A 20097-nucleotide genomic window follows, 5' to 3' on the forward strand; every position below is an offset into this window, starting at 1 on the left:
TCCTATTTGTGGTGTGCGTCTTGATGTTGTTCCACAAATGGAGGGACCTACAGTTTCAAGCCGACTCCGAACGGTAGATATTTTTATGAGGAGCTTTTCATGGCAGAAATACACTCGGAGGTTTGCCATTGCCTGCCGAGGGGCGACCGCTATTAGAAAAATGTTTTTATTAATTTTGGTTTCACCGAGATTCGAACCAACGACCTCTCTGTGAATTTCGAATGGTAATCACGCACCAACCCATTCGGCTACGGCGGCCGCCATTCCAATAGACCTACATATTAAGAAGACGGCAACCATGAGTGCATTTAGGTCAAACGAAGCGGGTCGCTGGAGAGAAAAAACGTATGGTCATGCTAGTCTATTATTGCGACAAACTCAGTCAATCTCTATGAGAACTGACTACATCGTCCTGACGGTAACTTTCAATAGGAATTTTGCCACTCTCTCTCCAACTAAGGAAGAATGGAATAAGGGATTCTCTCTAAACAACTTCGACACTACAGTCTATACGGATGGAAGTAAAATGTGCTGTGGTGTTGGAGCTGGTATATATTCTCACAGACTTAAAATTGAGAAATCTGTGCGTCTTCCTAATACCAGTAGTGTCTTCCAGGCGAAAGTACTGCCAATTGGGGAAGCCTGTAGGCTACTAATCGCAGATTTCTCTTTTAAGGGTAATATCGCTATTCTCTCGGATAGCCAAGCTGCAATCCAAGCACTGGGTTCGGCCACAACAACCTCCAAAGTGGTGGAACAAAGTAGGAATAGCCTCACCATCTTGAGTGAAAACCATAAAGTTACCTTAATCTGGGTCCCGGGACATCGGAACATTGAAGGTAACGCAAAAGCAGATGAACTAGCAAGAGGGGGATCTGCCATGAATAACGCTCTTGCAGAATCGGTACTCACACCATTAGGTGCAGTCAAGAGTACAATTTCCCAAAAATACCTCCAAATAGCGGACTGTTGGTGGAAAGACCAGACGAAATGCAAAATTAGCCCACCTACAACCTCAAGCAATCGTCGGCATTAATAAGAATAAAATGACGGGACGCCTGGAGACTAACGGCAGTCATAACTGGCTTTTTGCCTATCGGAGAACAAGCAACCAAAATGGGTATCCCTCACAATACATACTGTCACAGTTGCAAACAACCGGAGAAAGAGGAGACAATCTTCCATTTCCTCTGTGAATGCCCTGCCCTATGGAAGGACAGAATGTTAACCCTGGGCCAACCGCTGTTCGAGAATCTCGACCAACTATCTGGCTTAGACGTTAACAACCTAATAAGGTTCCTTAACCGCACAGACTGGATATAGTTATGCTATAAATAACCGTTAAACAAGTTGGTAACGAGGATGTGGCAACAAAATGGTGCGGAAGCGCTAGTTGGATTCTGGAAGAATCACCACTTTATCCAACCAACCAACCAACTAGAGGGTATCTGGGAATTTCCCTCTAATTAATATTGCAACATCGTCGGCGTAGGCCACTACGTGTATCCTCCTTTCCTCCAGACTCTTCAACAACTGATTCATTGCCAGAATCCGCAGTAGAGGAGAAAGTACACCGCCCTGAGGGGTGCCCCTCTAGACAGATCTGCGTATCGTCGAGGGGCCCAACGTCGAAATTACGAATCTGCCTAGTAGCAACTGTTCTGTGAATTTCACAAGGCCCTCGGCGACATCCAAATCAGTCTTGGTCTTGTTATGGCCTGCGGTAGGATGTTTTCAACAACTATGTCTAGGAAGGCTACCAGAGAATGTTCTGTATTCTCTATTGATTTCTCTTCTCTGTAACTAGTGAGTTTATTGCTGTCTCTGTGGATCTACCTTTAGAGTATGCATGTTGTGATCTCGCGAGTAGCGACGGTGTCAAGTTTTCCCTTATAAAAGCGTCTATTAATCGCTCTCACGTCTTAAATGGAAATGAGGAAAGGCTAATAGGTCTGAAGTCTTTAAGTTTCGTATGCGAGTTTCGTATGAAAATTTTTTACAGCCCAAATTATCTTGGCTTCTGTGACAATGTTGAGGATGTCGGAACCTAGTTCCGAAGTTGGAATATTGGTGGTTATCGCTTCCTCTAAATTACCTGGGAAGTGAGTATTTAGTAGCAAGTCGAATGATTATTCGCTGGATTCTGTCTAGCTGGAGTCTGGCTTCTGAAGATACCCTATGGGTTGCGCAGACTTGGTCAGTTGAGATGCCTCTACCGTAGTCTCGATCTCCCCACAAAAAGTTCCCCATGAAGACCTTTTCGCTTTTCTTAATTCTTTCTTATATATTTCTAATTTGTCATAATACAGGTCCCATTCGTTTTCGCTTTGGGAGAGTGTGGCTGTGTTGAGTTATTTCCTGCAATTCTTTTGTAGCTTTTTCAGTTCGGGTGGCCACCAGGGTGGCTTATTCTTCCCTCTATGCCTAGCTGCTGGACAAGCCTTGTGCAGGGCTTGGTTGCAACAATTAGTCAGTCTATTGACCATGTTATCTAAATGTCTCTATGCTAGAAGGGTTGAAAGGGGGATCCATGGGTAAACGCTTTGCTAGTTCTTGAGAGTATCTTAGCGAGTCCCTATCGTGGTTGGTCTCCTTGCCGCGGGGATAGGGCTTAAATGAAGGCTAAATTCCTTCTTAGGAATTTAACCTGTCATGAACTAAGCTCTGTATGAGGATTGGTAGAACACCCTTACACGCTACGGCGTGTGGGATGCTCGTCCAATCATCTATACAGAGAGTACCGTACCAACACATTCCCAAGTCAAGGTGTGCTTGGAATCGTGCCGAGGGCTGAATGGTGCAGGGAATTAAAACGTGTGCATCGCGAACGGAGTTTCCCTCTCGAATACCTGGCCGCCTTCGAGAGTAACTGTGGTCTTACCGCGGTAAGGGGCGCTGCCGCGGAGGACCCCATTACTTCCCCTAAATACTCGTTGGTTGTGGAGCTTGACGTAGTCAGGCGAAGCAACCGTAAGAAATAGATGAAAATGAACACACAACAAAATGAAAAAAACAAAAAATATGTGCCGCGCTGCGACACAATACCATCCTCCGAAGAGGATACCCTGCTGGCCTCTAGCCAAGATACGGCTGAGTCAGCAAAGAGTAAGGGAAGTACCAGCCATAGCACACCCTTACCAATCAAGCAACAACAACAACAAACAATTCTACCACAAGCATCGAAAAAGGCGGCAGACGGCACTCAGAGAGAGAGTCAGGTCGCTAAAAAGCACAAATCCGAGGGTGCTCTCATGAAATCTCGCTACACGAAGGCGAGGTTCATTCTAAGCAAGATTGCCAAAAATGAACTCGCTGGAGCGACTGACGAGCGCGACGCGGCTGACAAATTAAAATACCAGCAGGTGGTTAAGGAGTATGAAGACTTCTTATCCAAAAAACCTAAAGAAGACGACAGGAAAAAAGGCGATGCGTTGAAGAGAAACAGGTCACAGGACGTGATCGATCAGGCACCGAAGAGACCTAAGGTGTCCAGCAGCATCGAAGAAGCAAAACAACGACCGTTCAGTGAGGTGGTTAAGGATAACCTCCTCTATGCACTAATCGATGAAACCACAAACAGTGGCAAAGTGGTCCTGCAGAAGTGGGGGCAAGTGGAGGCCAAACTGTCCAAGCTCGTGCTAGACAAGCATGTGGTTGGAGCACAGGGCGGAACTCTCCCTTCCTTCGATTCTGCAGGAGTACTTCGCGGCTGCAGGGTCATCAAGTGCGACGACGACTGGTCAAGGGTTGTCTTAGAAAGGTGTGTTGCTGAGATCAGCAGCACACTGGAAGGCTTAAAACTTAAGCTAATTCCGGCCAAAGACATCCCTTGCCCTCCTCGCGCTCGCATTTGGCTACCAGTGATGGACTTGAGCGGTGCAGAAGTGCTGAAATACCTCAAGTCACACAACCCTGCGGTGCCGATGGACGACTGGGCAATCGTGAAGGCAGAAAAACCGCAAAAGAGCAGCATGTCGTTCGTTCTGCAGATCAACGACGAGTGTCTACCAATACTGAAACAACAAGACAACAAAATGCGGTTTGGTCTAAGAAAGGCCAAACTGAAGATTTTCAAAGCAGACAGCAATGAAAATGAGGAAGATCCAGACGAGGTCGACAACAACATACAGCTAGAAAGGCTAGAAAAGCTGGACCTAGCTGAAGACGACAATAAATCCGATGCCTAGAGCCATACAGGTGAATCTGCAGCACTCGAAATGTGCTACAGAGAACTTGGATGTCTTCCTCAGGGAAGGGGACATCGACATCGGTTTCATACAGGAGCCCTGGGTCAGAGACAACGAAATTAAGGGGTTCCAAAACAACAAGAGCATCAACATTTTCTACAACAAAGCAGACGGTAAGCCACGGTCATGCATAATCACCAAAAAACACCTAAAAGCTTTTCTGTGTTCTGATTTCAGTACTCCTGATTTTACGGTGGTGAAAGTGGAGCTGCAGAAATCGGCGATATACCTGGCATCGGTGTACATGCCACACGAGAAACCGGCGCCGCCAGACGAAGTGGCTCGTTTCCTGACAACACTAAGCAGCACTGACAAACTACTGATGGGCTGCGACGCAAACGCTAGAAATGAGCTCTGGGGCAGTTCAGAGACGAATGAAAGAGGTGAGTCACTTTTTGAATTCCTACTAAACACCAACCTAGACATATGTAATGTAGGGACCACCCCAACCTTCACTTTTCCGAGCTCGGCAAACTTTCCTGGCTGGGAAGAGGTCTTAAACGTTACCCTATGCACAAACAATAACTCCCAAATAGTCACAAATTGGAGGGTATCCGACAAGAGATCCTTCTCGGACCACAGCTGGATTCTCTTCGATATTAATCTCAAGCTTGAGAAACCTCTCCCATATAGAAATCCTAGAAGAACAAACTGGCACACATTCCGTAGAGTGGCCCAGTCTAAACTTCAACACTTAAACAGAACCATAACGTCAAAGGAAGACCTAAATGAGAAAGTAAGAGCTTTCGAAACTTTCTTGACGAAAGGACTTGAAGCTTCATGCCCTGCCACATATGGTAAAACAACTTATCCTACCTGGTGGAATGAAGATCTAAGTCAACTCAGGAAAATGACAAGAGAAATCTTCAACATCTGCTACAGACACAAATATTTCAAACCCTACAAAGACTGCCTTAGGGAGTACAAGAAAGCAATCAAAGAGGCTCGGACAGAGGCTTGGAGAGATTTTTGTAGTTCCATAGAATCAACCAAAGATACGGCCAGACTAGGCAAGCTTTTATCCAAGGAACACTCCTGCCCTTCCTTCTTGAAGAAAGACACCGGAGAGTGGACAAAATCATCGGCCGACACACTAGAACATCTTATAAATACACACTTCCCAGGCAACACAGAATACATTGAGAACAATACTGACAGTGTTCAAACATCCAAAATACCACCCATTATAATCAACCACATCGTATCCCAAGATAGAATATTATGGGCGATAAAAAACTTTGAACCATATAAGGCAGCCGGTCCAGATGGGATATTCCCAGCCATGCTGTGGAACACTCGAGAAACGACGATTCCCTGGCTGGAGGTCTTTTTCAGGAAAAGCCTTATGCTAGGGCACATACCAAAGAGCTGGAGGAGGGTAAAAGTGATATTTATCCCTAAAGCTGGTAGACGCGGTCATGATACAGCGAAGGATTTCAGACCCATCAGCCTATCCTCCTTCATCCTCAAAACTCTCGAGCGACTGTTGGATGTATATCTCAGGGAAAAGATTACAGACTCAACGATTTCACCATCTCAACATGCCTATCTCAAAGGAAAATCCACAGAGACAGCTCTTCACGAGGTTGTAAGTGCGATTGAGAGGAGCATAGAATACAAGCAATACTCACTAGTCGCTTTTCTCGACATAGAGGGGGCCTTCAACAATGTTACCACAAGATCCATAATTGAGGCTCTTAACATGTTAGGCATAGACATAGGTCTCAACGAATGGATAGAGAACATGCTCAAAACTAGAATAATCATCGGTGAGGTAGGCAGCAGCACGATAAAACGCTCTGTCAACAGGGGAACCCCTCAGGGAGGAGTCTTATCCCCTCTACTGTGGTTACTAGTCGCCAACAACATCCTCACCAAATTTAACCGAAAGGGAATTAAAGTGGTGGCGTACGCGGACGACATAGTGCTTATGGTTTCAGGAATGTTTCCAACCACAATCAGTGAGATTATGGAAGGAGCTCTGGTATTACTCAGCAATTGGGCCACGGACTGTGGTTTAAGCGTAAACCCGAGAAAAACTGAACTGATGCTATTCACCAAGAAAACCAAAGTGCCAAACTTTAATCTCCCAAAACTAAACGGCGTCAGCCTCACGCTAACCAAACAGGACAAATACCTAGGCGTTATCCTGGACCCCAAACTCAGCTGGAAGTCCAACGTAGAGTACAGGGTAAAGAAAGCGAATATAGCACTTTACACATGTAAGAGAATGTTGGGAAAAAAATGGGGTCTCCAACCAAAATTATCCAACTGGTCCTACACAGCCATTGTAAGGCCAATACTAACATATGCGGCACTAGTTTGGTGGCCTGCAACAGAAAGGAAATACAACAAAACTAAGCTGAACAAGATACAAAGAACAGCGTGTATCCTAACTACAGGAGCGCTTAGCACCAGTCCTACTGAAGCGCTCAATGTACTAACACATCTATTGCCATTAGATTTACACATTAAAACAATAGCTACTTGCAGCGCGGTGAGACTCAGAGACATAGGAAGCTGGACAACAAGGCCGTACGGTCACAGCAAGATCCTCCTACAGGGACCCCCGCTGCTCAAAAACGGATCAGACTACACAGTCCCCGACCTCAACTTCAAGAAAGGCTTTACGGTACGCATTCCACCGAGAGCCGAGTGGAGCAAAGGAGAGGTGATTGGAAGACACGATATCGAAATTTATACCGATGGTTCTAAGATAAGCTGTGGTGTGGGAGCTGGCTTCCATTCGGAGCCACTCAACCTATCTCAATCAATTCGTCTTCCTGATTATGCCAGCGTGTTCCAGGCAGAACTTTTAGCGATCAGAGAAGCATGCAAATCCCTAGAACTCTACAAGGTAGTTGGTGAAAGAGTAGCTATCTTCTCAGACAGTCAAGCAGCTATCAAGGCCTTAGACTCCAACTACATTTCATCCAAACTGGTCCTACAGTGTAGAGAGAAGCTGAAACTGCTCAGCCATTGGCTTGAAATTACCCTGATATGGGTTCCCGGTCATAGGAACATACGAGGCAATGAGATAGCGGATGAGCTAGCAAGAAAGGGCTCAACACTAGACATAGCAGAGGCGGTGGCAGTTTCCACCCCACTGAACAAACTTAAAGCATCTATTGCTTCACACTATCATGCTTTAGCCGAAAGAAGATGGAAGCAAATACCTACATGTATCACAACAAAAAACACATGGCCGTCATATAAAATCCAAAGGACGAATGACCTGTTAGGATGTTCTCGGCCAAACATTTCACGTATCACTGCAACCCTTACAGGACATTGGAAAGTAGGGGATCACGCAGCTAGACTCAACCTACCCTTTAATCCTATCTGTAGAAGCTGTCAAACGGAAGGGGTGAAGGAAAGTCTGTTCCACTATTTATGTGAATGTCCGGGACTAGCCAGGGCACGACTCCGATCCTTCGGTAAGCCTTTCCTACAGCAAATTAAGGAGATCTCAGTCATCGAGATAAAGGATTTGCTCCTATACTTGGACCTCACTAAGTGGATCTGACCCGGAAACACCAAAAAAAAAAAAAAAAAAAAAAAATGCAACAACAACTCATCATTTCACAAGATAGTGGTATTAAAACGGTGCTGGTCACTAATTAGGAGCATTTCAGCTAAGAAATGTTCAACCACCTCAACAACAACAACAACAACATCTTAGCGAGTTTGTTTTCCTATGGCTCCGGAATTTTAGTGCTTTAGGATGAATGATCTCTTCCTGGAGCGTGCATTCTATATATCTGTGATAAGAGAATGAATGTGCATTGAGTTCCCTCCAATTCACTATTCTATCTATAATAGAGTCTGAAACTAACGTAATATCAAGAACTTCCAGTCGATTACGTACAATAAAGGTAGGCAAATTACCGCGATTGCAGAGCAATAATTTGGTTCCATAATAAAATTAAAGAGTCACTCACCTCGCTCGTTAATATATGCGTCGCCTCCTAAGAGTAGTTTGTGGCCGTGAGCTTCGCAGTCCAGCTCTTTTAGCAAGTTCGACGGTACTGGATCTCCGTGCACCATATAAAAAGATGATAGCCGGTACTTGTTACCATCTATCTCCCAGCTTATCGTAGTTGTGTCTGTATTGCTATATTTGTGGATCATAAATGTGGTTAGTTCTGTTTTTGCCATAATACAAGACCTTGATTTACCTTCACAGTCCGCTGTGTATAGCCCATATTTGTGTCCTAAATCCGCAGATGCGCCCTGCATTGATCCATGGCTCCTCAATGAGGACCAAATCAGGGTTTTCGGCTGCCATGCGATCAATTAGGGCTTGCGATGCTAGCTTGCTATGATGTAAGTTTATTTGAAGGAGACGCATTCTTTGCACTCTTATCTTCTTGTGACTCGCTCAGGAGCTCTTTTTCTGAGTATGGTGTACTCGAACCAGCTGGAAACCCAGTTGTCGTACTCGTACTCATTTTTTTAAGTCTAGCTGTGAACTCAGACCCTGATGAACAGTACCCTTCCAAGTCGATGCTCTCGACGTCGCTTGAGGACTCCATTGGATCTTCCTCAGCGTCATTAGCTTCAATATCTGAGGCCAATTGGTCGATGGCAACAGCATCTGTTTTATAGGTTCTGATTCTCACCTCTCCAAAACCGTAGTTTATGATACCTTCGCTTTTCGCCAAAGGTTTTAGCGAGTCGTTCGTTAGCAACAGCATTAACTGTGTTGTGGCACGTTTCGTTACCACACCGTCTACTGTTACAGTATTGTCAAAAGCCTTGACAAATTTCCAGCCCGCCGTTGGTAGGCCTGGATTGCATGCACTTATTATTTGCAGATTTTCTGGGTCGAAGGATTTAGGGACCCAAACTCGTGCCCTCGGTCGAGACGGGATATCTTTCTTGTCTACCATCACGAGCTGCGCTCCAGGGTAGACTTCCCCGATCCTCGCTATTGTTGCTTTGTATAGCTCTACCGATCTTTCGTCGTCGCAGGTTATAATTTTAATTTGACCCTGATACCAGCCAGCGTTAGTACATAATGACGGCGGGTCTGGATTGCTTAGTAGCACTTCCAGCGTCACATTGGTCAGAGCAGCCTGCACCCATTTCCATTGGGCCCTAGGAATTCTTCCTTCGGGACCACCTATTGCGGGCCACTTCCGCGAAAGCCTCGATTTTCCGGTCTTTTCGCTGACGGTTTGACCTCTTCAGTAGACCTCTGTCTTTTGGTGGCAGCTGACGATGTGGTTGGTCTTTCGAGGGTGAAGTTAGGTAGTACCTTCTTCGCCCACTCTATCGACTTGCTTACCTCCTTTGGCAGCTCCTCCGTTGTTGGTGGTGTTTCGTGCAGCCTTTTAAGTATCTTGCCGGCATTACGACTCTCCAAGTACCCTGCTTTGGTTGGATCTGTGATCCTTACTGTCGGCCATCTTCCGGCGAGAGCACTGGCCTCGGTGCTACCTGCGGCAGTATCGTCCCCAGTTATCTGCATAGTCACAGGATGTCAACTATTTGGTTTGGTTCCGACGACTGCCGCAGAAGGTGCCGATGTACTGGAGCTAGGCTTAACCTCAGTCCCAGTGCCAGCGCTTGCCGCCGGTCCACTCTGACTAAGTTTGACTTCAGTCGTCGTGGTGACAGATTGAGAGCTTGTTTTAAAAGCTGCTCGCTTCTCGGAGCTTGCTGCCTCTTCTGGTTTGTTTATTTGTTTTGATTTTTTTTTAGTTGTTGTTTGATGATGCGTTCATAGTTGGTCCCACGAGTGTCGGAGAAGAGATTCCCACCTGTGCATAGCTCCGAACTACACCACAGGCAAGGCTAGTTATTACGGAGGGGCCATGTATCCGTAAGCTCACGTTCACGACTGGGCTATATTTGAAAAGGGCCCCCAGCCAGGCTGTTAAGGAGTAACGAACGCTTGTCCGTGAAGTCTTAACTTCGCTAGCTACCTCTCAACTGTGTGCAGAGTGAGAACTGTGGTACCTATTATCAGTCGGCACCCTCGATGAGGGTTCAGTGGAGGGGTTTTGCCAACCAATATGTACAGTAACCTTCAATATTCTGATTTCAGGGTAAGTTTCTAATCTTGCAGAAATATGCATATGTTTTTGTGCACTTTATCAATTGAAGAACTAAATATGTAAAGTAATATACTAATGAACTATTTACCTACTATCAGAGACCATAAAATAATTCTTTCGAAATTTTCTTCTAGCATTGAAATGTGCTGTTTTCTGCAACTTACTGTATGCTCATGCGCGCATTCGAAGGACAGCAGTTGCGCTTGTCGAGCATTTGGAAGGTATATTTATTTATTTATTTAATTAATTAATAGTCTAACAAATACAGTATTTCTTACAGACTATGAAAACAGATTATTGCTGAATAAATAAATCAAATCATAAAATTAAACTTATAATTAACTAGTTTCAATTGTAATGAGTGAAAGAAAAATATAACATTTCTTATAATTTACAGAGGAAGATTATTAGATAATACTAAGAATTTAGTTCAACAATTCATTTAGAACCAGTTTGACGTCATTCTTTGTGGAAGAAAAGTTCAGGCCAGTATGATTTGAAAGCGAATTAAAATCACCCAGAGCTCTAGAAATCGGAGCATTGGAAGCATAATTAGTTCTTACCATCCCTAACCAGAAAAATCCCAAAAACCCAAAAAATCATCATTCCGTAAACCGATGGGAGTCAATAACCCCATTTATCAAATCGAAAAGGAAAGTAATGGAGAGAATAGTCCTCCTAATATCTAGTGATTTTATATTTATGAGCATGCACCGACTTTTGTAGGATGGAATTGAATCACTGAAATTTAACGAACGCACGCATAACGACCAAAAGCTTTCTGGACACGTTCAAGCCTACTAATATGAGAAGCATAATATGGTATCCAAATAAAGACGGCGTATTCCAACTTCGAACGCACCAGAGACGTATATAACAACTTTAGAGTATATGGATCAACAAAGTCCGAACTAAATTCGTCGAATAAAGTACGGAATAAGACTTTGAGCTGGTGTGATTTAAATGTTAATGAAAGGAGAATTTAGAATCAAATACCACACCAAGATCAGTAATTTCACTTCGATTGGATAAACTAGAACCACAAATGTGGTAGGAAGTGGGTGTAAAAGAATAAGATTTAGGATAAGAAATATAAAAACACTTGCATATATTTAAATTAAGTTATTTCTTTTACACCAAGCAACCACGTTATCTAAATCAGATGGAAGGTTTAAAGGTCCACTGTACTTGTAGTCCCCGAGTATATCTTTAAATCATCGGCATACAAGAGAAAATTTGCGTTATTAAAACAACTAGAAATGTCATTAATAAAAAGTATGAAAAGTAAGGGACCGAGTATACTTCCCTGGGGTACAACAGAGCACGCAATAAAAGAAATAGATTAACAACACATTTCCGATAGGATTGAATCCATTTTAAAAGGGTGGAATGGAATGCTATAGCACTCAATTGGGAAATTAAAACCCTGCGATTAAACTTATCAAATCCTTTTGAAAAGTCTGTGTAAACGGCATCAACTTGAGTTTTTTTTTAAACGATGATATACAATATTCAGAGAACACAGCAAGATTTGAAACAGTAGATCTACCTTCCATGAAGCCGTGTTGGTCTGAAATATAACGATTGACTGCGAAACAAATTTTTTCTTTCACTATTAATTCAAATAATTTTGAAACCGTGGATAATTTGGAAATTGGTCTATTATAAGCTGTGGGTATAGTGGGAATTAATTGTTTTCGGTTCAGTAAAACGTATCTTTATTTTTAGTTTTTAATTACATTAATATTTAGTTAAAATTAAGATTTAATTAGGTTTAAGGAAAAATGTATGTGATGCGAATTAATACAACGCGTCTGTACTCGCCGGCGATTCGATCCAACTCTCTGTTCAATTGCGTTTTTATATTGTCCTGTTATTGTCAGGGTTGCCATCGGGTCGTCCGTTCAGTCTTGTTGCCACATAGGTCCCCCCAGACTTCACGTTCTGAAACGTACGGGAAGTCTTATTTCTCGTCCGATACGGTTTGTTGGCTGGTTTCAGTCGGTCTATGGAAATGTTACTTTTGTTGTTGTTGTTGATTTGGACGGTGAAATATTTCGGGTGTCTGAAGATAACTAGATATGGTCCGTCGTATGTTGGTACGAACGCAGGTCGTGCTTTGTCGTTGCGCACGAATACATGCGTTGCTTCTGGCAGTTTGCTGAATACAAAGGTTTTCGTAGCGTCGTGATTTGCGGTTTGGGTTGGTCGTATTTTTATCATCACGTCAATGAGCTGTTTGGCAAAATCCGATTGTGGCTGATTTATATGGCGATCGTGAAAAAATTGTCCTGGCAACCGGAGATTAGCACTATATACAAGTTGTGCAGCTGTTGCTCCGATGTCAGGCTTGAATGCTGTACGAAGACCAAGTAGGATTATAGGTAGGCGATTAATCCAATCATCTCGTTCATCACAGGTAATTGCTGTTTTCAAAGAGCGGTGCCGACGTTCGATGATTCTATTTGCTTGCGGATGGTATGCCGTTGTGCGTAAGTGTGATATGCCTAGCATGCATGATAACTCGTCGAATAACTGTGATTCGAATTGTCTACCTTGATCGGTAGTGATACGTGCGGGTATACCAAATCGTGAGAACCAAACACTGACTAGTTTTTTAGCGATTGTTTCTGCAGTAATATTTCTAATTGGGATTGCTTCAGGCCAACGCGTGTATCTGTCTATGATCGTTAGACAGTATTGGTATTCGTCTGATGGCGGTAGCGGTCCGATAATGTCGATATTAATATGTTCGAATCTACTCGATGGTAACGAAATTGGTTGTAGTGGGGATCGCATGTGTGTACTGATCTTGGTACGTTGGCAGCTTAGACAGCGTTGGACTACATTAGCTATTTGTTTTCCCATGTTCGGCCAAACGAAACGTGTTTTGATAAGTTTCGTTGTTACGCACACACCCCCATGCGAAATTCTATGCATTTTCTCGATGATGTTCCTACGGTGCGATTGTGGAATGAACGGTCGTACTTCTGATGTAGCTACATCACAGCATATTTTAAAATCGGAATTGGGTATGCCTATCCACTTCAGTTGCAAGGATGTATTGCCATCGATGAGTTTTTTCAGCTCTGGGCATTGTCTTTGGTCTTCGGCGATGTGCTTGTAGTCGACAAAATTTGGTTCGATTGCCTCTATGCGTGAAAGTGTGTCAGCTGCCGTATTTGCAGTGCCGGCAACGTGGACAATATCTGTGGTGAATTGACCGATGAAGTCCAGCTGGCGCAGCTGTCGCGGTGATGCTTTATCAAGCTTTTGATGAAATGCGTAAGTAAGTGGTTTATGGTCAGTTCTTACCTCGAACGGTCCTTCTAACATGCAGCGAAAATGTTTTATTGCGAGATATACTGCGAGTAACTCTCTGTCGTAGGTACTGTACCTTTTTTGTGCTTCAGTGAGTTTTTGGTTAAAAAATGCTAACGGTTGAAACTCGTTGTGGACGATTTGGTGAAGTGCAGCGCCAATAGCGGTATCGCTGTCGTCGGTGCTCAACGATATTTGGGCGTTTGGTGCTGGATGAACTAGGAGTGTAGCATTTGCTAGTTGTTTCTTACACTCGTTGAAATGAATGAATGAGTCGTCGGTCCACTTGATTATGGTCTTATCGTTCTTTCGATTTCCGGGGACTAATTTGACCAGTGGTATTTGGTGATCTACTGCGTTAGGTAGGAAGCGGCGGTAAAAATTAATCATCGCCAAAAGTCTTCGCAATTCTTTGGCGATCTTTGGCAGAGGGAAATTGGAAATTGCTTTAACTTTTTCCGGCAATGGCTTAATACCTTCTGCTGTGACGATATGACCAAGAAATGAAATTTGTTTTTGAGCGAATTTGCATTTATTAAGGTTGATCGTCAGATGAAATTGTTGTAGTCGTTCGAAAACTTGTCTTAAGTGCGCTTTATGTTGCTCGATACCTTCTGAGGCGACTCACACATCGTCAATGTACACAAACACATATTCGACTCCACGGAAAACTTCGTGCATGAACCGCTGGAAGGTTTGTGCAGCATTCCATAAGCCGAATGTCAAATGCGTGAATTCGAATAATCCGAACGGCGTAGCTATTGCCGTCTTTGGAATGTCATTGGGCTCGATTGGAATTTGATGGTAGGCTCGATTGAGGTCGATTTTACTCAAGACGTTTTTTCGGTACAAGAAGTGTGTGAAGTCTTGTATGTGCGGTAAAGGGTAACGATCTGGAATGGTCTGCGCATTTAGGGCTCGATAGTCGCCACAAGGACGCCACTCACCATTTGCTTTCTTGACCAGGTGCAATGGGGAGGCGTAAAAGCTTTTCGACGGGCGGCAAATACCGAGTCTGCTTAAAAATTCAAACTCTTCCTTAACCGCGTTTAGTTTATCTGCAGGAAGGCGTCGCGTTTGTTCGCTGCATTTGACTCAGCAAATGGCTGGGTTTACCTTCACCCAACTGAATTCCCGTTAGTTTGTCGAGTCGGGCCATAGCTGAGTCACTAAATTTTTCGATGATGGCCTTTTTTAGCGTGGAAGAAGGTGACATTGTTGGTGGCTTGCGTACAAGCTCAAAAACTTGGTCGAGGATATAATCATCAGCATGCGCAATGATGGCGGTATATTTATCCTTTTCCTTACGTACGCCAAAGCCATGTAGTTCGAACCATGCATCTACCTTGATAAACCTTGATTCAATGTTATACTTCGAGTTCAGTTTTGGAAATGGTAATTTTCCAAACACTGCGTTGATTTGCGGTCTGCCGCTGTCGATGTCTGCGTCGGCGTCTGCACCCTCGTTACCTGCTGCGTTGCTATCATTGTTTTCTTCTGGATTAACGTTCATGTTGTTGAGTCACGTAGCTGTGATGGAACCGTTACTTCGTGTGCCGTTATGGTAGTTGACTTCTGTAACGGTCGAGGAATTTTCGCTGGCGTCACTTTTACACCGCACATGCACTTTTAGGTTATCTAAAACTAGCGTCACTTTTTTTCGTTTTATGTGCAGTTATGTTCTACAGCGCTTTACCCGAATTTTTTGTCACTTTTTGTCCCGTTTTATGTGCAGTTACGCTCTGCACCGATTTAACCGAATTTTTTCGTCACTTTTTGTTCCGTTTTATGTGCAGTTACGCTCTGCACAGATTTAACCGAATTTTTTCGTCACTTTTTGTTTCGTTTTATGTGCAGTTACGCTCTGCACCGATTTAACCGAATTTTTTTTGACACTTTTTGCTCACTATCACCTTTTTTATGGGGTCACCACTTGTGGGCATAGTGGCAATTAATTGTTTTCGGTTCAGTAAAACGTATCTTTATTTTTAGTTTTTAATTACATTAATATTTAGTGAAAATTAGGATTTAATTAGGTTTAAGGAAAAATTTATGTGATGCGAATTAATACAACGCGTCTGTACTCGCCGGCGATTCGATCAAACTCTCTGTTCAATTGCGTTTTTATATTGTCCTGTTATTGTCAGGGTTGCCATCGGGTCGTCCGTTCAGTCTGGTTGCCACATAAGCAATATTGTTTTTATTACCACTTTTGAATACTGGAGTAAAAGTTTTTACTTTCCAGGCATCTATGAAATCTCCTCGTTTGAGGAATTTGTTAAACATTAACAAAAGTGGATAGGCGATTGTAGAGCAGTTTTTAAGAAGATACGAAAATAGCCCATCTACATCCGATTTTGTTGATGCTTTGGGTTGCCGAATTCCATCTTGAATGTCAGAAAGCATAAAAGTTAACGAGGCAATATTGATTGAGGAATTCAAGTTCGAGTGAAACTCATGAATTAAATCAGAGTCTACTTGAAAATTTGAACAAAAAAAAAAGCTGCAAAAAGGTTGGCTGCATCTATAGAAGTATGTGCTTGAGTTTCGTTATAGAAGACAACCGAAGAAATACTTGAGTATGATTTCCTGGATCTAACATATCGCCAGAAGAAACTAAGATTTGATATAATATCCGATTCGAACTTGAAAATATAATTTCGCTTTAAGCTCCTATCCAAAGATTTAAGTTCTCTAGAGAAATGTAGATAGTTATCTTTATCTGTGATAGAATGAGAAAACTTAAACTTTTTGAAATATTTATTTGTAAATTTTTTTTGATTTCTCAGTTCTTTGGTATGCCACGGTACTCTATAACTAGTCCTATTTATCACAGGTATATAATTTTTTCAGATATCATTTATATTATGCTTGAAAATATCAGAACAATTGGCAACTTCAACCCCAGTAAATAAAGAATTCCAATCTAAAATATCAACTGCTGAATTAATTATATTAAAACCAAAGTTTCTAAAACAAAAGTTGGTAGTCACATTTCCAGGATACAAATCATTAAACTCATAGAATTCTATATGAAAGATAAGTGGTACATGATGCAGACCAGGAGTAGACAGAGGGTTTACACATTCTAATAAAGAAAAATTTATATTATCATTGATGAAAATGAGATCGAGAATTCGGAAAAGACTATTTGAGAAATTATTTATCTGAACCAGTCCAAAACTTAAAAAAAAATTAACCAAATAAATTTCAGACATACTACTCGTACTAACAATGTATGGACATAATGCGGTACTATTATCTAAACTAGACCATTCAATATTACTCCGATTGAAGTCCCCAAGAACACAAAAGTTGCCATTATTTGAGGTTAGAGCTAAAACGTTATCCACATTGTTTTATACAGTGTGTCAATGCTTTACGGAGGAAAATATGACGCACAAATCAAGATATTTGAGGCACCATTCACAGAGACACACAGCTAATCCAGGAGTGTATCATTGGTTTTCAGAGATACTAGTGATGAGCGGTACTTCCGTTGAACAGCTATTAAAACCCCTCAGCAGATACCAGTTTTCTCGACATCACGTCTTTGCGATATACATGGCATAAATTTAGATCAAAAAACTCATTATCGAAAAAGTTCTCATTTAACCAAGTCTCCATGAGAACAAAAATATCATAATCCATGTGCGAACTAAACGCTAAAAGTTGATTAGATTTAGTTCTCAACCCAGAAAGTGCATTCTTTAATTTTTTTGACAATTACTAAGAGCACAATTTTGCGTCGTTTTTTTTGAAAAAAAAAAATGAAAAGGTCGGATTTTCACACACTCTGTCCATATGTCCACATTGATCACCTTCTCAAAAGAGCATTCTGATACCCCCAATATAAATTTAATTTTTCTAAGTGTATTTAATTCTGCAATTGACTAAGTAGGCAATTGAGCAGTAAAGTCCTCTCTCGACGAACAAAACTAACACTCTACAAGACTCTCATCATGCCCGTCCTAACGTATGGCGCAGAAGCTTGGACGATGACAACATCCGATGAAGCGACGCTTGGAGTGTTCGAGAGAAAGATTCTGCGTAAGATTTTTGGACCTTTGCACGTTGGCAACGGCGAATATCGTAGACGATGGAACGATGAGCTGTATGAGCTTTACGACGACATAGACATAGCGCAGCGAATAAAGATCCAGCGGCTTCGTTGGCTGGGTCATGTCGTCCGAATGGATACAAACGCTCCGGCTTTGAAAGTATTCGATGCGGTACCAGCTGGTGGTAGCAGAGGAAGAGGAGGGCCTCCTCTGCGTTGGAAAGATCAGGTGGAGAAGGACTTGGCTTCACTTGGTGTGTCCAACTGGCGCCGGTTAGCACGAGAAAGAAACGACTGGCGCGCTTTGTTAATCTCGGCCAAAATCGCGTAAGCGGTTATCGCGCCAATTAAGAAGAAGAAGATTTAATTCTGTATCTTTTTGAACAAGTTTGTAGCATACAAAAGGCTTAGTTTCAATTTCAGCATGCTTCGACACATAAGTCAAGATATGAGTTTCTTTGACATTGGGAGAGAATGATGATAAGTGTAGCCATTTAAATATTGGGATATCTTGTAGCTCATTATTGTTATTGGAACCAATCACAATAGGCTTATTAAATTTCCTTCGACTACTTTTTGTTACCATTTCCCACTGGGATGTCTGTCGTATTGCGGGCACAGATTCAGTAGCAGCATTTGTGTGGAGTTGCCTGATCATCATAATAGTGGCCTTCCCAGCTGGGTTAGATTCCAACACTCGTGTGATGACTCAAAGTTGGCATAGAATCAGGGTGCCATCCGCGAACCAAACTGACTAGGGAGGAGTCCCGAACAAAAACCGGAAAGGTATTGGAAAACGATGGATTAATTACTCCAGGTGGAACCCACACAACTGGCAATCCACCCGCTTCGGCGGCAGGGGCATGGATTCTGGAGGCCACAACCCTTACCGAAGTCTCTCAGCTCTATGAGCGAGAGTGTATCCTGGAGGAGACGGGGGTTGCTATCGCACCGTCCTCTTCTTCAGAGATGCGAAAACATTTCCCGGTTTCCGAGGGCCTGAGTTGTGAGGCTGCTTCTGAGGCGGACCGACCTCCCAAAGAAGCCGGGAAATCGAAGAGCGTGTGAAGAAGGGAAAGGAAAAAGCGGCGGGCAAGGCTCATGTGGGAGAAATCCTCATGCGGCTCTGTCGGCGCTTCTGCGTCTGTGTCCTCCAAAAGGCCTCGATCGGCGGAAGTCACACAGAAGCCAACGGGTCCTCGGTGGGCACTGGCACTCCCAAATTGTCTCGCTCTAGACGTAAGCGGAGGAAGACGGAGGCTGAAAGCAGCACACCTCCCTGGCCTGAGGCTGATGCTAATATCCGCACCACGACCCCCAAAGTACGAGCGTGATATCGGCACCAGTAAATGTGGCGGGCGATGGTTCTTCTGGGACGCGGTCTAACCGCCGCCTCGACAACAAGTTCAACGCAGCTGTCTGCTCGGCGAAAATTTCGTAAGTGGAGGATGGCGATTTGGATCTTCGCCCGAGCACATCCAAGAGTGGCCAAGCCATCTTATAGCGAGAAGGCTGCCGGCCCACGACCTGTGGCTGTGATCGCAAAACTGGGGCCTGACCATCAGCTGACTGATGCAGAAATTGAATTCTGAGGCGGACCGACCTCCCAAAGAAGCCGGGAAATCGAAGAGCGTGTGAAGAAGGGAAAGGAAAAAGCGGCGGGCAAGGCTCATGTGGGAGAAATCCTCATGCGGTTCTGTCGGCCCTTCTGCGTCTGTGTCCTCCAAAAGGCCTCGATCGGCGGAAGTCACACCAACAGAAGCCAACGGGTCTTCGGTGGGCACTGGCACTCCCAAATTGTCTCGCTCTAGACGTAAGCGGAGGAAGACGGAGACTGAAAGCAGCACACCTCCCTGCGCTGAGGCTGATGCAAAAGCCAGCTGAAGCGTTGGGTTGTTGCGTATGGTCCTGAAGCCAATGCGAATGGCCAAAGGACGGCACCGAATCCTCTCGCACACCAGCATAAGGAACCGGGAAAGAAAGGAAGGGGCTTCTCTTGTGGTGCGGGTGGATGAGGCCAGTGTTGAGGGCATGGGCTCTCGGTACAGGAACCGTCTGAGTCTCTTCTTTGGCGCTGTCACTTTCCATGTCTATCCCAAATGACTGGCTCAGACTTTGGTTCCTGTAGTTACCGTCCCCTGACGGTGACACAGATTAACTTGCAGCATTCCAAAGCCACTACTGCACTCTTAAGTAGACGGCTTACCCAGCTGCACACATTACCCCATATAACAACAGTGTAAGAGCCCTGGGTCTTTAGGGGCCGCATCTGTGGTTCGAGTAGACCTAGGACCGGTCTTATAGTATCATCCCATCTCACTGTGACGAGTCTTGAGCAATTCTGTTGTCAGGACCTGGTAGCGGCTGAGATGTGTTACAGAGGTAGACGCGGATGGTCGAAGTTTGT

General features: G+C 43.7%; 2 protein-coding genes across 2 annotated transcripts; one reads left to right on the top strand and one right to left on the bottom strand.

Annotated features, from left to right (window-relative positions):
• Positions 1 to 2987: 2987 nt before the first annotated feature.
• Positions 2988 to 4187, top strand: LOC129250108 (uncharacterized). Its single transcript, XM_054889749.1, has one exon. It carries the CDS (start codon positions 2988 to 2990, stop codon positions 4185 to 4187), a length of 1200 nt encoding a protein of 399 aa, XP_054745724.1.
• A 4379-nt stretch (positions 4188 to 8566) lies between these two features.
• LOC129250109 (uncharacterized) lies at positions 8567 to 9720 on the bottom strand. Its single transcript, XM_054889750.1, has 3 exons — positions 9538 to 9720; positions 8689 to 9325; positions 8567 to 8643 (listed from the first exon to the last, which is right to left on the bottom strand). The coding sequence occupies exons 1-3, from the start codon at positions 9718 to 9720 to the stop codon at positions 8567 to 8569; spliced, it is 897 nt and encodes a 298-aa protein (XP_054745725.1).
• Positions 9721 to 20097: the final 10377 nt, after the last annotated feature.

Source organism: Anastrepha obliqua, chromosome 6 (assembly GCF_027943255.1).
Source record: "Anastrepha obliqua isolate idAnaObli1 chromosome 6, idAnaObli1_1.0, whole genome shotgun sequence".
NCBI classification, from domain to species: Eukaryota; Metazoa; Arthropoda; class Insecta; order Diptera; family Tephritidae; genus Anastrepha; species Anastrepha obliqua.

What these genes read in the sequence shown, in the direction of transcription:
- LOC129250108 (XM_054889749.1), top strand. Translation starts at nt 2,988, where the DNA reads ATGAACACACAACAAAATGAAAAAAACAAAAAATATGTGCCGCGCTGC.
- LOC129250109 (XM_054889750.1), bottom strand. Translation starts at nt 9,720, where the DNA reads ATGCAGATAACTGGGGACGATACTGCCGCAGGTAGCACCGAGGCCAGT. An exon ending in CGGAGGAGCTGCCAAAGGAG is followed by an intron (nt 9,326 to 9,537) that starts GTAAGCAAGTCG and finishes AAATGGGTGCAG; the next exon opens with GCTGCTCTGACCAATGTGAC. An exon ending in ACTTAAAAAAATGAGTACGA is followed by an intron (nt 8,644 to 8,688) that starts GTACGACAACTG and finishes CACCATACTCAG; the next exon opens with AAAAAGAGCTCCTGAGCGAG.